This window comes from Tupaia chinensis, unplaced genomic scaffold (genome assembly GCF_000334495.1).
Source record: "Tupaia chinensis unplaced genomic scaffold, TupChi_1.0 Scaffold000350_1, whole genome shotgun sequence".
Lineage (NCBI taxonomy): Eukaryota > Metazoa > Chordata > Mammalia > Scandentia > Tupaiidae > Tupaia > Tupaia belangeri.
Window position 1 is genome coordinate 5,074,109 of NW_006159844.1, and position 18,645 is coordinate 5,092,753.

At 34.0% G+C, this 18,645-nt stretch overlaps 1 protein-coding gene across 4 annotated transcripts in view; it reads left to right on the top strand.

Annotated features, from left to right (window-relative positions):
• RALGAPA1 (Ral GTPase activating protein catalytic subunit alpha 1) overlaps positions 1-17,593 on the top strand; it is a 223,837-nt gene extending 206,244 nt beyond the window's left edge. For 3 of the 4 annotated variants that reach the window (XM_014589290.2, XM_027773395.1, XM_006152371.3), the window contains 3 exons: positions 8,703-8,827; positions 14,663-14,665; positions 16,617-17,593. In XM_014589290.2, the coding sequence (XP_014444776.1) occupies positions 8,703-8,827; positions 14,663-14,665; positions 16,617-16,765 (277 nt within the window). In that variant the 3' untranslated portion in view covers positions 16,766-17,593. The remainder of the gene's footprint in view (positions 1-8,702; positions 8,828-14,662; positions 14,666-16,616) is intronic. The other variant, XM_006152372.3, reaches the window with a different exon arrangement.
• Positions 17,594-18,645: the final 1,052 nt, after the last annotated feature.

The following is an 18,645-nucleotide window of genomic DNA, read 5'->3' on the forward strand; positions in this document are numbered from 1 at the left end:
TACATTTCAGGAAGATATGTTACTTTACTTCTGATGGTAGCCATGAGATCCTTGAGATCCACTTACAAAATTCATCTACCCATATCCTATATCTCAATAAAATTCTTATTTTCATTATTTTTTCAAGATCTTATGTAATGATATGTTAACGATATCAGAATGTTTAAAAATATTTCAAGTACTTTTAAAACTGAGAAGCCAAATGTGGTTTGTTTTCTCATTTTTATTTTAGAACATGCAAACATTTTTACTATAATAGCATATAAGTAAACATCTTTCAAAAAGTTCCGATCTTCTAATTCCCATTAATATTCATTGTGTTGGCCATCTTTTAAATAACTGAGATGCTTAATATATCTTTGGGGATTTTTCTCCTTACAAGACTTAGATCATTGAGATTGAATATAGAAAGAGCACTGGACTATTTTTTTTAAAGTACCAGACAAACAACTTTAAAGAATTGTTTATTTTTACTTTATTATTATTTTTTAATTCAACAGAGACTGAAAGCAAGCCTCCAGGTACAGGACTTGAACCACTATCAGTTATGTGGAAGTCCAATGCCTTAACCACCATGCCACCTGCTGGCCCCGAGCACTGGACTGTTACTTAAAAGACTGATGTTCTGGAGCCAGCAAGTGGTATGATGGTTAAAGCACAGGACTGTCACATGGCCAACCATAGTTCAAGTCCCAGACCCGGTGAGTTGAAAATCACACCAGTACATGTGCATGCATGCTCAAAATCCCGAGAGAAGAATGAAGAAAAAGGGATTGCACTGTGGCCATCCCCCCTTGGGGCAAGGGGTTGATTTATCATTTTACCCCTCTCTGTCTCATTTGTCTCTTTCTGGCAGCGCACACAGCCTGTAGCAAAAAAAAAAAAGAAGACGACTGAGGTTTTAGTCCCAACTCTACCTATCAGCAACCTTGTTTTTCCTAACAAATCTATTTTTATTCTCCATCAAGGCAAGGCTTATTGCTGAATAAATATTTGCTGATTTTGCTCAGTTTCCTGACAGAAATGCTAGTGGATGTTTCCTTTCTTTAGTTAAATTTGCACTAACATTCTCAATCAGTGATGACTTGTCTTGGGATAATCCCTCTCAAGCTATCCTTTCCTAAGTATTTAACATTTTTTAAAGTATTATTTTTCATTGGTATTATTACCTATGTTTTTATATTTTACAGATAGTTTTAGAAATCTGCTTAAAATTATTTCAAATAACCTTTATTTGATTTTTTTTCCTTAGGGATTTTCTCAAAATTTTTTTTCCTTTTGTCCCTTCTCTATAGATGGTTACTTGAACCAAATAGCTTAACTAAAGCTATTGGCTCATGCTATTGTAGAATTTATTAAATAATTTAGAACTTTTAAAAGGATTATTTTATTTTTGTTCATTGTCATTATTTTATTTATTTATAAAGGTATTGGCTGAATCACCAAATAAACTCTCTCTTCTTTCAGCTACCACTTCACCACCACCCCAGATGCCAGCTAAGCCCTCCACTCCCAAATTACCCATTACTGCCACCCTAACTGGGCCATGTAGCTGATGTCTGTTCCAGGTTCTCCCTCTATATCCTCTTATCTTTTGTCACACAGTTATTCTCTCAGGTATTTACTAAATAAAATAATAAACTAATTAGTACCCAGATTACAGTGAACATTAATGGATTGACTATTAAATATTTTATTTCAAAATTGTACATATTTTTTTAAAAGCTAGATGAATATGGCCAGCAGATGGCATGGCAGTTAAGGCAATGGACTCCCACATGGCCAACCATAGTTTGAGTCCTAAACTCAGTGGCTTCAAACTCACGGCCAGGTGCCTGTGCATGTGTTCCCAAAATCCCAAGAAGAGACTGGAGGAAAGGGGATTGCACTGTGGCCATTCCACCATGGGGAGTGATTTCTCGCTTTCTGTCTCTGTCTCTTCAGTTAAGCACACATGCTCTATAGCAAAAATCTCTCTCTAAAAAAAAAAAAAATCTAGTCCCAGGAAAGTCACAACTATGTTTGCTCCCAAGAAGTTAGCCTGTAAGGAAACAAATTGAGGTTAAAGATGTCAACCTGAAAAGAAGGCTAAGACAACCTAAGTAAAGCAAAAGAATTGATTTGGGTAAGATTAAGGACAATCACCCTGGTCCACAAAATCTGAGTTGACGCCAGTAACGTGTACCAAAGTCTTACAGAGTTCAGTGATTATAAAGGCAAAAGTCACAAATAAGGGAGGGAAAAGAGGGTAACAAGGTATGATAAGGAGAGCAGGATGACCTCATGGTCACTTGTAGTCTGTGCTTAATCTTAAGTGAAGCATGGAAACAGTTGAGAAGATTTTTTTTTAATTTATTTAGACAGTAAAAATGTTCATAAAATGAAAAAGTCCATTGGATGTCTAAGTAGTATCCTGAACTATGTTGATACATATTCTTAAGAAAGCCATAAGATGTGCATAAGTTTTATTTCCTTATAGCTAGCACTGACTCAAGTAAACTTGACTTCTCAGTTTTCAAGAAAAATTGGTCAATGTTGGGATCTGTCAGCTCCTTAAAGTTTTAGTTTGATGGTGTGACATTTTAGCATGAGTGGCTCCATTTTGATCTGGTCTGCTGAGGTGAAGAGCAGGAACTTAGTCCAAAACAATGGCCTCCAGTAGTTTTCATTCAACAAAGACTGTCAATGTAACAGGTATCTCTTAAATCTATTGTCAAACCAGCTATTTCTTCTATAATTTTTATGCCAGAGAGAAAGCACCCTCCAATGAGGTCTAGTCATACTGCAGTCCTTTTTCCTCCCTCTCTCCATCCCATCAGGATTTGGGGCATGTACACACATGCACCCAGTGTGTTTTACAAACCAGTGGGACCAGGACTTGGACCATGGTTACCCACATGATACCTGACCTTTTATGTATAACACTTAACCACTGTGCTACAGGGCCTACCCTTCTTCTATAATTTATAAACAGTCATTGAGTACTAGTGGGCCCTGTGCTAGACACTGAAGATATAAAGATAGAAAGAATGTTTATCCCCATGACGTCAGTCTCCCTACTAGTCTTTAACCACAAAATGGACAGTATTTAAGTTTTAAATAATGTCAGTAGAATCATTGAATTACTGGTTTCTAGAGTGAAGTGGGAACATTGAAGAACTGAAGACCTGGGCCTAAGAGTTGCAATGACTATTTCTTACAATAGTAGTTTACTAACAGAATGAGCATGAGGAAAGTTGGGGGGGGTACTGATTTGTAGCAGTTAACAAGGTTCATGATGTGAACACACTCCCACCATAACCAATTTCAACCTACAGACTTCAGGAATATTGATTTACAGACTTTGTGAATATTGAACAGTAGGCTCTCTTTGTTCAATGTAAGTAGTACAGTATGGCAACTTAACAACTCAAGATACAACTGAAGTAGTACTCCAAAAATTTTTAAGTCAGAAGACATTTCTAAGCAATTTTTACTATCGGAATGCTCCATCTTTTTCTTTTAAAAAAAATTATTTTTATTTTATTTGTCATTATTAGTTACTTTCAATTTGACAGAGAGAAAGAGAGAGAGCAAGCTACCAGGTCCAGGACTTGAATTGCAGTCAGCCATGTGGGAGTCCAGTGCCCCTAACCACTATGCCACCTGCCAGCCCCACTCCATCTTCTTACAATTACTGTTCTTGGACTCTTTTTCATAGAAAAGGAGATGAAATTTCTGAGTGCTAAAATTGCAAAGAAATCAGAAATATATGAGTGCAAATAACTGCTTAGAAAATTAGAAATTTCAGAGTGGGCCTAAAACCCCTGAGACTACTCCCATTTATCACAGATAGAAACACTGCAAACCTACCTTTACTTTAAAAAAAAAACAAAAAAAAAACAAACCTAGTTTTTTCTGGTTGAGGAAATAAAACACTATGCCTAAATTTAAGTGAAAAATGATTTATAATATCAGTCTTTGATAACTAACAATTGTTAATTTTCATAATTCCATTTTGTGAAAAGTACTTTATTCATTCTTGTGTACCACATACACACACACACACACACACACACACCCCAATTTCCATTCCCCAGACTAATCACACATTGCGTTTGAGCTACATATCTAAAAAGAACCTACTGGTTGTGCCATGTAATCAGTGATTGCAAAGCTGATAACTTCCCTGTACTCTCACTAAAAGCAGTTCAGAATTACCAGGTTAAGAAAATTATGCTGAAGAATGAAAGGTCATGATGTCTTTAAAACCAATACCTTTTGTCTTTTCTCCCCATATGTTAGTAAGACTGTAGTATCTGATACTATTAAGCCTTTGGCAGTATCTTTTCTTTATGTCCTGTCATCTTTTTCCTTATGAGAAATCAGTTTCTTCATATAAGAATGTCACAAGTCACTCTTTGTATACCACAAACAGGATATATCAGTATTATCAAAGCATTCTTGCACATAAATTACAGATAAATGTCTTAAACTGACACTGAAAATTGTCCTAGAGTTAGCCCCATGGCCTCCAGTAGTTTTCATTCAACAAAGACTGTCAATGTAACAGGTATCTCTTAATCTATTGTCAAACCAGCTATTTCTTCTATAATTTTTATGCCAGAGAGAAAGCACCCTCCAATGAGGTCTAGTCATACTGCAGTCCTTTTTCCTCCCTCTCTCCATCCCATCCGGATTTGGATCTCATATGACCAACCATGGTGGGAATCCCAGACCTGGTGGCTTGAAAAACATACCAGGCACATGTGCATGCATGCCCCAAATCCCAACAAGATGAAGAAATAGAAAAAGGATTGCTTTTTGCCTCTCTCTCTCTCTCTCTCTCTCTCTCTCTCTCTCTGTCTCTCTCTCTGGCAATTAATTTTTTTTTAATTTTAAAAAGAAAATTGTTCTTCAGACAGCACCTGCTGTTTACAAAGATGTAAGATGTAAGCCAAATGTCAAAATAAATAATTTTGTAGGGACAGACACTTTTAGGTTACTCTGTATTTGTGTCTTTTATCTTCGACAGCTTTATTAGTGAATAAGAGCAGGTGGTACTCTCCACTTAACATACATATACTGTGACAGAAAATTCATGCACGTCTTTCCAGATCCAGGCTGCAATTGAACCCCAGTTTCTTAATATGCTGGTCTTGAAGTTTAAAGTCAAAAGTAGTTACTTAAAGCATACAATAATTTTAATTTAGTATTCATGAAGTACAGATTAGATTTAAACTATATAAAATATAAAATGTTTAGTTCCCTTAACTGTTTTTAGAATAATAATATTCCTTCCCTTCCTTTCTGTTCTTGCAGAAAGTAGAAGAAAGGAGGATTAGTGGATAATTATATTGCTGTGATTGCAGCACCTGTGTGTTATTTCTTATGATTGGCTAGTTCTGTATTAAAGATTCCTACCAGCTGAAAGTTTTCTCATCAGATGCTTTTTAATAGCTAATGTTGGCCTAAGTTATTTTAAATTTACAGTGACCTTATTAATTCGACTTGGATTTGTACTTTAAATTTTTGTTTGAATCTTTTAGTTTACCTTCATTATTTTATCATCTTACCCATTTCAGTTTTCTAATTTCAGTGCCAATGGCAACCCACACTCACAGTTGGAATATAGCTTGAGTTGTCCTGTTGTTGGTGGCCACTGACTTTTTATATGCCACTCGATGTATAGGTACTAATAGCTTCCCTGGAGAGTTGTCTTCTATAGCCTGTGTCTAATCTATTACAAAAAGATAGGAATTAACTGCTTTGGATTAAAGTTACAATTGCAGATGCTAACACCACTGTCTAGAAATTTATAATCATCTCAATCACAAAAATAGTTTGTTGACTCAAGACTGTGGCTTAATTCTTAAGGTTTATTATAAATCTTTAATATATGTTTTCCAAAGCTAAAAAAAAAAAATAAGACATTATGTACTATAAATTGGGTTGGTTTGTTTTGATGTTGTTATTTAATTTGGCTATATCAAACTTGGAGAATTATAGAGAGTATTTAACTTTTAAAAGGTAAGTCTTCTTAAGTAAGTTATTTAGCATGCCAGCAGTATTTTCTGATAACCCTCTAAAAAAGAAACTTCATACATTAACCTTCCCTGATATGGGAAGAAACTTCTCCAACAACCCAATATATCATGTGTTTTTACACCAAAAAAAAGGATATATCTGGTTAGTTTTAGTTTTGTGCATCAGAGTTTCTTCAGAATTTTATAAACCTTTTATGTAATAAAGTAGAATTACCCTCTAAAATGTGTTTTATCTAGGTAAGCATTTTCTGGCTTTGATAAGTTTACTACATTGAAAATATTCTCTCTGCTTAAGAAATATTAACGTTTGCTTTCTTCCTAATTCTGTGTAAACTCTAAATATAATAAGATAAAGTAAAATATTTCATTTATAGGCCTACTCAAAGTAGAGCATTTTAAAAGCAGGTAGGTGTCTCCACCCTACTTTCCATGAAGCGTTTTACCCATTCAAGCAGACTTTTAAAAACAGCTTGTTTTGATAGCAGACTGTTCTCCTGTGGGCCTTCAGCCTTTGCTTCCTGGCAGCACCTTTGGTGCGAAAAGAGAGTGATCAATTGGGAGACTATCAGTGCCAGCATGCATAGAGTGATAAGTTAACACACCACTGGGAATTTCTAGGGCCCACCAAGATACTTCACTTCTAATGTGCTAACAAGCTCATTTTTCTACCTCTTGCCTCTTCAGTTATTTTTTTTCTCAGAAGAGCTTAGAAGTTGAGTGCATCAGGCATAATGAAAAGCTCTGTAGGAGGGAGAAGCAATAACCCCATTTTTCCCTTTTCAGCCAAATAGAAAATTAGTTTCTGGTAATACACAAAGGCCAGTATTTTTTGTACAAGGGGCACTGCTGTGAATCAAAGGACTCTATTAACTGCAGAAAATTCGGCAGCTGTGAATCTCCCCCAATGAAAAAAGTACTCTCCAACAAGTTGTGAGATATGTGGTATTATTTAGATTGAACCATCAGTTTCATCCTCTTCCATTATAATCGTATACCCTCTCTAAAAGTGTACTATATCATATTTCTATGTTAAGACTCAAAAATATCTATATTATCCTTCCATTAAATTCTTACTAATCAGTTTAATACAGCATCTTGCTCTGTTGCTACCTATTTCAGAAGTAAAATTCTTTTGAAGTTCAATCCCAGTGTACAGAATTGAAAATAATGGACTGCAAGGAATTGGAATTCAGGTTATTTCAATATTTAACACATAAAATAAATGGCAGTGCAAGAAGAGCGTATACAAGCCCCATAGAGGGCAAAGACGCCACTAAGTCAAGTGCATAATGAACAGAGTCTTACCTTTAGTGCATGTTTCCTTCTCGTCTCTTACTCAGTATTAACTTTCGTAAACATTACTGGGCATACCTCCCACTGAATTACCATTTTAAATTGTCTTTCTCTCAAATTACTTTTCTTTGGCTTGGTTGTAGACTTGGCCTACAAATTCTAAAATTGTAGAACTATAAATTTTCAATTGCATTTTTTTTTTTAAAAAAAAGGATAAGGAATTTTGAGGGGGAAATGTTGAAATGGGATTTGGGGAACAATTCTAAAAAACCAATAGGCAAAATTTTTATTATTCATATTTAAATGTCTTATGTAAAAGCTGTCAACATAGCACACTGAGTACAGCAGGAAAACTTTTAAAAGTTGTAGAAGAAAGGTTAACTGATTTCTCAGTTCAGGAACTGTATGACATGAAATCAGCATGTGAGTCTTTCCTGATAATTGTATGTTGCTGCCTGCTGCTCTACATTTTGACAGCCATTTCCATAGTTGCTTTCGTGAACAACAGAAATATTCTCTCTCTTTCTCGCGCTCTCTATGCTAACAGCACAATCAGGCCTGCTGAAACAGGAAGCCTGGAGTGGGTTGTTCAAAAGCAACAACACTTCAGGGTACTGGTTGCTTGTCAATAATATCAGAGAAGAAAACGTGGTAAAAGAGAAGTACAGTGTTTTGCTGTCAGTGTCAGTGCCCTGTAGATGCTTTGTTAGACAGTATTTAGGAGTCCTGTGGACTCTTTGCAAATATTCCCGCTTGTTTCAGTGTTATAATTGACGAGGTATTTTTTCCTGACATACAGATTCAGCTATGTATTTATCCTAACCGCATGAAGTTATTCGAGGATTACAGCAACAGTAGTTTCTTCCATTCAAAATGAGAACAATTGTGGAGAAAATGCAGAGATTTTAGAAAAGGAAGAAGATATGCAGGAATTTTTCACAATTAATCTTTACAAATGAAAATAAAAAATTTCAGACATAGTATTTTAAGTAGCATTATAATACTTATTGCATGGCTTTTGCAAGTAAATCTGCAGATGGAAGCTGATTAACAACATGAGATGAGCCTAGGCTGACCTGGTAACTGTCGAATCCACAAGTAAACTGTTGACTTCTTTTCTTCTAGCAGTTTAGTTAGGATACTTACTTTCTAATAAATGTGTTCCTATTAAGCTGCCACTTGTAATGATATTGTGAAGGGTGAACTTACGTAAAAACAAAAAAAAATATATTAGCTTTAAAAAGCCATACTTTAATGATATGCAAGAATAATTAGTATATTTATTAAGAAGTAATTATTTAGTAATCATAGTCCTTTTTGATGAGATCTTTTGTTTTCTAATGTGAGCTACATTTAAGTTCATTCTTAACTGAAGAAAATCAGCTATGAGGAACGAGCGCGTTACCTGCAAACAATTGTCCAGCACCATTTAGAACCAACAACATTTGAAGATTTTGCAGCACAAGTTTTTTCTCCAGCTCCCTACCACCATTTACCTCCTGATGCCGGTAAGATTAAAAGCAAGTAGTAGTTACTTGTTATTAGAACTCGAAATGCAATACCCTTTTGTTCTAAAAACTTGCTTGAATTAAATTATTATCGAAATGTAAATATTTTCATCACTAATATATGATTTTGACCTATGAATTTGATTTTATATCTTATTTTACCTAAATGCAGTTCCTTATAAAGGCAACAGTCTTCATAAAAGTATATGCCACACTGTTATTGGAGCTAATAATCAGTGGCTCTTGCAGTTCATAGGACCTTTACTGGAGTATCTGCAAAAGGAATGCACATTGAGCATATACTCTTAACTTTAAAGGATTTAGCTAAGAATATTGCTTCCTCATCTCTAATTTACCAATAAAGCCAAAAGAACTGGTCTGATTTAGAAGTATTTAATATAGTGAATTATATTATAATAAAAAATTATAAGAGGGTACTGCATTTTTACGGTTGACTAATTTTTAAGAAATCAGTTAGGAAATATATGACTCATGGCCTTCCTATTCTGTAATATCTTGCACTCCTTATGATTGTTTCATTTATTTTATTTTCCCTCTTTAGATCATTAAATATCAGTTCTGTTTATCTGAAGGTAAGACGAAGTGTCAACCAAAACACTCTCTGTTCTTCTCCCATTTCCTTTTTCAAAAATTATCAAGCTCTAAGCTTGTAACTCAAATAAGCAAACTTAACACTGCCCTGGTTCATACTTAACATTTCAGAAATTGTCACTAAATTTTTTCCAGAAATATACTAACTAACCCAGGTCTGCATGAAGCACTAACATGGTTTGGGGATAAAAATAACTAATAATAATTGAACCCACTTGGTTGAAATTAGATACACTTTGTTATTGTGACTTTTTTTTTTTTGGTTTGTTTCTCAGCATGAAAAAGTAGTACTATTGATCTGAAGTAGTGTGTCTGTATTTTGTAGTGTGTTGCGTTGTTATTGGGATAGCTTAGCTCATGCAGTGGTTATTCTATGTGCCTAGCACGGTACTGGGCACCTGAAATACAGAGATGACTATTGTAGTAGTATTTAAGGGAAGCAGGAAAAGAAACCATAATGCACTAGAAGTTTATCATAATAAATCTTCAAATTCTCTTTATGTTAAATAAGTTTTCTTTATATAAAATGAGATTAAAAGGCATAGTACTCCCTTATTAGCCTAAGTTATTTGGGAAAAAAAATACTGTAATCTCAATTGAGGTTTGTTAATGAAATTAAAGCTTCCATTCTGTCATTATTAAGTTGCCATTAGAAAACTAATTTTACTAAAAAACTTAGATCCCTTTCAATTACTATAAAAGACCTAGCAAAGAGAATAACATTATTAGGTGAGGTTGTATCTTTTGAAAGATAAAGAAAAGTCTAAGATTTACTTTAATGGATTGACACTATTTAAAATTTCTCAGTTTGACATTAAGAAAGTTGATAAAAGAAAAATATTGACATAAAGTAATGAACAGCAAAAAGAAAATTAGGTATACCTGACAGTTTCACTAATTATAAAGAATGTCTGATGAAATATCAGACTATATTAAAATACATATGAAAAATAGTTTATAACTAAGCCATAAATTTCATAAATGAAAAATATTGACAATAAAACCATGTTTGTACTAATGTTTCTCCTTAAATGTATAAAGGCTGTTCACTTTTTACGTGTTTTTTTCCCAGCCAGAATCATCTCTAATATTTGTCATCTTAATGTTCTTCTCATAGTTTATATATTACATAATATGTGATAAATACATTACATATTAGGTAAGGTACCCTGTGCATTTATATGCAGATACACACACACACTGTAATTGAAGTTAAGTTTTAAATAAATGTCAGTATGATGGTTATATTCTTTCTGACTAACCCTGTAACATAATTCTGTTCACTGGAATAGTATAGAAAAATACTGTTTTTTTAAGTTTACTTAATTTGGTACAACATTGTCTAAAACCCACTGTCTGGTTAATAGTGGCATACCAGCTGTGATGCCACTTAAATAAAAAATGTATTTTTTATAAATTTCAGTATTAAATAGATAGGAACAATGTTGATATATCATAGCTGGTTCATAAATTACCTAATATTGTGTTCTCAAAATGTACTGTCTGTGACAGTAGACTGATACTTCAGGGAAATTATTTTTATCCCTAAGGTCATTGAAGGAAATATTGTGATGTCACACTTTGTTGATCTTCCATAACTACATTAAAATATTATTAGATTTTTCTTGTCCTTAATTTAAGAGAAAAAAAAAACTTACAGGAAAACTCCCTTTATCTTTATCAGGCATGTGTGTGGAAAATATCAAAAGTTTTAAAGTGACTTCCATTTTTAATGTTTTTTTTGTATTTGCAAACACCTGCTCTAACTATAAACTTTAAAATTACTTCTCTTGGAGAAAATACTAGTTCAAAAAGTTACCTATTTTTCTTTAATGTTATAATGTCTATGCAGCACCATCTCTTTTCATTTTGTAATAAAAGAAATTCTAGAATGCCAACAAGAAACAAGATCCTGTTTTACCAAAAGTGTACAGTAAATATTAGTTGATCTTTCTCAATTTCTGATTTATTGTTAGAGAGTTTAGTTCTTTAACAATTACATGGCCGACTGGCATTTCTGCCTTGCTCTCTCTATATATGTATATACACACACACCTCTAAGTGCATACCACTTTATGTAATTACCTTTAGAAAACATATAGGTTCTTAACTGAATTTTTTAAAAATGAATAAGGTTTAAATATAATTTCTGTGACATCAAAATCACAGATAATCTAGAGTGATTAGAAAGACCTAGAGTAGTATCTGCTCTACCTTCATTTTCACCTCAGTTTTCCTATTAATTTATAAATTCTGTTTTTGCCACATGTAGGTGGGATAGGATTCATGATAGTCAGATCTAACACTTTGAATCTTTGGGATGGCTAATCAAAATTTAATCACAGCTTTAGATAACAATTTCCTAGCTCAGTGTCCTTCTTTAAAAGTTTAAACTTTTCACCACTTTCCAGGCTTTGAAATGATCTAAAAATATTTTAGCTCCTCACAGAATAGTTGAGTATCTTAAATATCATTTGTGAGTACCACTCAGAAAATCAGTTTCCTTTACTATAAAATATAAACTATAAGTTGGATTAATATATTTTAAAAAAAGATATTTCTCTTCATTTATTTATCATAGATTAGCCTGAAATTACAGGTGGCCATATATGTTTGGTTCAGTACTTTGAACTTGGAAATTTGGCTTACATGGTTTTGACCATGAGGCAAATAATATAAATCTTAAATAAGTTCATTAGCCCTTTGTGATAATAACAACATTCAGTTTCCACATAGAACATTCATTCAAATGTGAAATTTTTTATAATAAAAGTAGTAAAATAATGAGCAGTTACTGTGTGTCAGTCACTGTGCTGAGTACTGTGCATGCATTCTCTTAGTCTTTACAGAAATGCTGTGAAATCAAACCTCCCAAAAAAATAAATAAATAAGCTTGCCCAGAGCCACCTGGTAAAGCCAATATTCCAGTCTAGACTTGTCTGATTTAAGAGTATAATTTACTCAGTCTAAATCTTTATCCCCTTCTTACTGTTCATAGAGGTGAGAGAAAAAGAGAAATCTCTAATAACCAGTCATATTTACAAATTAGAAATTGTTAAAGATACTTTTTTTTTTGGAGAGGTTTCTGCTATAGGGCACGTGCACTCGCCAGACAGACAGAGAGATAGAAAGTGAGAAATCACTCCCCAGGGGGGATGGCCACGCTGCAATCCCTTCTCCTCCATTCTCCTCTCAGGATCTTGGGCACGCATGCACACGCGCCCGGCGTGAGTTTTAAGCCACTGGGTCTGGGACGCGAACCGCGGTCGACTACGTGGGAGTCCAGCGACATAGCCATTACATTAACTGTTGATCCCAAAGATACTTATTTTGAAGGATCTACTTTTCTCACCCATTGAAAAGAAAAATCGTTTTGTTTTTTTTTTATTTTAAGATTGCCAGACAAAAATATGGGTTTCAGAAACAGATTAATCAGGATTTAAATCCTAGTTCCACCCTTTATTATCCAGGTGAACACAGATCTATTCTGTGTCCACTTTTCTCATTTGTAAAAAGAATGCTAAATATGACAAGCATCTGATTTGTAAGTCTCCAGTAACAATAGTTCTTGAATATCTAAAAATGAAACCACTTGTTTGCCTGTACTTCTATTGTATTTTATTTTAATTTACATTGTTTCCTTTGCAACATTCAGCACTATGTTCATACTAATCTTAACCACTATCAATTCCGTTAAAATATTAAAGAAGTAAGGTTATTTGGGTAACCTGTAACTTAATGTAAAGTTATATTTTACAGGACCATAAGATAAAAGAGATTTGATCTCCTCCAGACTAAACAATATGTTGTACTCTCCATATTTGAACGAATATTGTTTTTCGTAGGTGGTCATTTTCTTCAGAATACTTTTAATTTGTATCCCTTCCTTTCTAATTCTCATCTGTTCTGATTCAAAGTACTTTAACTTGTACTCTTTTCTGTATAATTGCTTTATTTTATACTTAGCACTTAGGTGCACCTGACATGCCAGGGTCTTGCACTGCAATCATTACTCACTACAACACTTTTGCAAAGTAACTACTGTTGTCTCCATTTCACCAGTAAAAAAAATGGCTCATTCACGTCAGTGTTTGCCCAAGATCAAACAGTGATGGACCTTGCATTTAGTCTAGGACAAACACATGCTCGTATTCTTTCTAACATGTTGCATTGTCTCTTAGATTTGCATTAATTGAAATTGCTTTCAATTTTACAATATCCTACAATGCTATATTTACTCAATAACTTCAGCAGTTTTAAATTGTTATGCCTGTCACCAAACAGTGCAAGCGTATCCATGGTAATAACCATCCATTGAATTTTCTTTTTTAATATGTGTAGAGCCCCAAAGTCATATTCATCATGTTACTTGTAATAGTAGTTAATTGTAATCAATGTGCAATACATGAATCAATTCATTGTATCATCAAGATATAGACACAGTCTGTATGAACCGTGAGAGTATTACCAATAGATACAATCTGAAAAAAATAAAATAAACATAGAAGCCCTTAGATATTTTTAAGACTTTATTCTTGAGGATGTAATAATAACAGAAATTATTAAATCAACACACTTTATGACTCAGGCATTATAAATCAGTAGTTAGGCAGAATAGAAGGTGAAATGAATTTTGGGTATCACTGTAGCCTTTACATGTAAAATTGAGGTCTATCCATTATAGCTTATTTATAGACGTTTAGTATGTTGAGTATATACTACAAATATCATTTGTGAAAGCATAAGGAGGTACCAAACTCTACATGGCATGCACTAAAACACCTGATTTGGCTATCAGTTGACTGAAAAGGGATCTCACTTTGAAGGCAATAAGGGAAATGGGGAGGAATTGCCATTTTAAAGAAAATTCTTTGAATATGGCAGGCTTAAAGGCAGTGGTCTCCCTTAAAGTTTCCTATGATGAGGGAAATGGTCTACATCTGCACTGCCCAGTATGGCAGCCCCTAACTACACGTAGCTGTTGAACATTTGAAATGTGGCTAGTATACCGGGGAACTGAATTTTCATTAATATTAAATAAATATTATCTTAATGTGGCTGCAGCTACTATATTGCACAGTACAGCTCAAGAGATTTTTATGACTGAGTGGTTAGGATAACATGCTACCAGTACAGTGAACACCTTGAAAAGGTGTTCTATATAAAGTTTCTCACAGACTTTTCTTTTCTTTTCTTTTTACCTGTTTGAACTTATTTTGTTAGTTGGTAAGTATAACATTTGAATTCACAAAGCATGTCCATTGTGAAACATCACCTTGACTCATTGCATGCCCAATTATATTTCATAATAAAAACCTGATGACTTCCTTCTCTGCTCTTTGGATAACACCTGAAAATTCTGCGCTGTGTCTCTCATATCTGTTGTCTATCTCTTTTTTGTTTCCTCATTTCTGCTCGCTCCATTTCTTCATTAACAACAAAGAAAGAAATGCAGTGATAGTTCTCTTCCTCCCAAAACCTCCGCTAGAAAACATTGGCCATCTCAAGGTAAACAGCCATGGGAAGGCCTCTCATGATGGCCGGGAACAATGAACATTATCAGGAAAGCATGAACGACTACTCTTCACCTTCCTCTGCCATCCACCACAGTGCTTCCCTAAAAGGGGCAATGGATTCATATTCTCCTCTAGATTTCTCAGTATGGGTCCACTCTGAACCAGTTCTTCAGGAAGAATAAAAGTGAACAGAAATATATTTCCTTCTCCTTTTATTTTGAAGGCCAATCTCATTTCAGTTAGAAAAGAATGTTGGAGAAGTTACTCTGAAAAAGAGGACAATTGATTTGGATTATGGGTGATAAAATATATTTCCTGACAATGTGTATCTGTTCATAAATATACTTACAACAGTTGGCCTTAAAAACATTCTGAAGCGCTTTACAAAAATGCATTCTTAAGTATTTAAGACATCTCAGTAGGACCTGCACCCCTTATGAAACTTTTGATATTCCTTATAAATATTCATCATTTAGGTACAAGCGTTTCATTATATGGAAATGCTACCACAAGTATTTTCAAGGTCGAAGTGTCAGTGAGGTGCTTGTTTCATTGGCTAACAAACAGGCCAAAAGTCTCTACAAAATGAAAAAGATGTCTAAGTCTGCAACCTATATGTTGTTTTTGGTTGGTAGTTTGTGTAGGACACACACAAAGAAAATGTTCATGTACTTAAGACCCAGAAAATCTGAGTTAAAAGTGTCTTAAAATATACAGAATTTTCTTATTTTGCTATTCTGTTCACAGATTTCATTTGGTTTTTTTCTGAAAGACTTTTATTTCTAATGTCTTAACTCATTTGTTCAGAAAATATTTGAGGGCCTAGATTGTGTAAGACTCTGCAGTATTGCTACAGAGAATCACAATGCATCAAAATAAAGTACAAAGGTGAAGAAAAACTTGATAAATGACAAAGAATTTTCCTATTTGAGTTTGTTTTGCCTCTTAAAATTTTGTATCTACTCATTTTTACTAATTATCTACTTGCTATGAGTAAACAGTATAACTGCATAAGCTTAAGTTAATGAAAATGGAAACATTACTTATTTCTTCTAAATTAAGACATTTTCTGAAGTCAATTTGTCTTTTTTTAATGACTTTAAAATGAGAATTCTTATCCTCTTCCTCCCCAGAATGTATCTTGCTCCTTCTCAAAATAGTATTTTAACCCTTTGCATGTATTAATGGCCTTATAGTGTTTAGTTCCTTTTTAGAATCCTAAATTCCAAAACTGGAACTGTTCTATGGTATTTTTTTCAAGTTTGAGTAGTAAAGGCCTTTTTGGTTATACTCTAAACCCTAGAGACAAGAATTGGTCCTTTTAACCTGCTTCTTGAAGCCATCCCAGCATGTTACTGGTGCTTTGGATCCCTGTTCTTTCTGACCCAAAGATTTTGCGTCTCACTGCTTTTTCCAGAGTCTGGCTCTGGAGATGACCACTGGTGCTTTCTTGCTAATATGACAACATGAACCACCAGATCACTGGGTTTTAAATACATGAGTATGCTGTTGTAACAACCAAGTTGTGTGTGGGCTTGCTGTTGCCCTCAAAGACCTCATTAAGAGTTGATGCCCTTTCTGTTGATTAGTAGCAATTAAGGTTATTTCTTATGGGATGAGAGGCTAGACAACTGTACTCATGCTCTTACTGTCTCCTACAGGGTCCTACCCAGAGATTCTACCCAGTGAAACTCCCACAGCAACGCAGGTAGATGGGGCTGACCTGGCCTCTCCAATGTCTCCTCGAACTAGCAAAAGCCGCATGTCCATGAAGCTGCGTCGTTCCTCTGGCTCAGCCAATAAATCCTAAGGAGACAAGCAGCCCACCATTGATCAGCAGTAGACACCTTAGCACGAGCATTGTGTTAACCCTTTCATGTCTGCCCTAACATGCATGTTCTTTTCTGTACATTTATTTGAGAAAACACTGGATTTAAGTCATTTGTAACTTAATATTTTAGATTTGGGTTATTTATTTGATTTGTCATCCCCCCCCCCCATTCCACACCCCACACTCCAAGCTGCCATATTTTGAGGGGGTAGAGTTTTATTCAACACCCTTTACTTTCCTAGATAATTATGTCTAAGTAGTTTTATCTTTAAGTTCATGATTAACTTGGAGCCAAAACATAATTGGACAAATAGTGTCTTTATTTATTGTGCCCCATTGCACCTGTATGGCACAATAAATAATGTTATTTTTTTTTACAAATGTAGAATTTTTAATTTAAGCATTTGTAAAATTATAGCAAAAGTTGCAAATCTGTTAATACACAGGATGTATACAAATGATTTATGTTAAAAAAAATAAAACATTAAAAATAAATGGTCTTTTAGCATCTCAGATTCCAGCTGAAATAATTTTAGCATTAACGTTTCTTCCCAAAGTGATGTCTCATTTCTTGGCTGCACAGGTGAGGCCTTGACATACCCGGTAACTAGAAAAATCACTGAACTGAACTTGGATTCATTTTTAGCTTCCAAATATTTTTCTCATATTTTGCTTTTTAAATGATATCACTGTTAAATGCCATTTCTGTTTTGAGATTGTAGCCCTTTATTATAGGCTGCTAGATCCTAATGTATTTGTTCTTTCTTTAGTACCAAAATGAAGGGGGTGGGGGGAGAGGAAAAAAAAGAAAAGAAATTTCTGATAAAAATATGTTGCTCAAATTATGTGTATTAGAAAAGGGAACATGACCGTCTAAATTAAATCTAATATCATTAATACTGAACTTGCAGGTGCCAGTTGGTATACATTCCACCCTCCAAAAGTATTGTCATAAAATGAATAAGCTGCTCACATTTTGTTTCAAATGGGCAGGCATCTCCTAAGGAAATGTAGCATGACATTGGTACTAACTGCATGTGTAAATACATCATACTGGCAAACCATAAAATATAAATTATGTATCATCATTCATGTAGTATCTACAAATTTGTAACAGTGGGAAAAAAGATGACATGGTATTTAATAATACAATAAAAATATTCTTATCACTTCCTGTTCATGAATGTTGATTTTCTATATTTCATATATTTTCTAACTTAACAAGCAGGGCTATATGATGAGTGGGGAGATATAAAGCATAACCTAGTTTATCTTAGCCAGTCATGACTAGTAAATTTAAATTCTCCTTTCAGGGTACATTCCAACTTATTAAATCCTACAACAGTCATTAAAACACAGGAAATGTTTATGTCTTCATAAAGACTGGGTAAAAACCACCCAGTGCACTCAGGTAAAGCACTAATTTAGCTCAGCCTCATGCTTATTTGATTTCTTAAATTTCACTTTCCTTTACAATTTCAGGAATAAAACTTTCCGCCAACAAGTTTTTCTTTAAAAATTTTTTTCAAAGTTTCTGTGCACTTAATTTTTTTTCTTATAAATAAAAACTAAAGTTCCCATCAAAGCTTATGTAGAAGAAAAATTAATGAATAAAGAGAGTTTCTGGGAACAAGATTCAGTGGTATAGACAGTGTCCCACAGCCAAGGTGAAGAATTACAAAAAGGAAAAAGGTAACTGCTTGCACATTTCTAAAGTGCTTTCATTTTTAAAGAACATCTAATCAAGTGACAGTAGGTGGGTAACAAGATAGAGGGAAAATACCACTGAAATAGTGAAGTAGCACCGTTAACATGATTGTTTTTCCTTTTCAGATAACACTATTCAGTAGCTTTTTAAA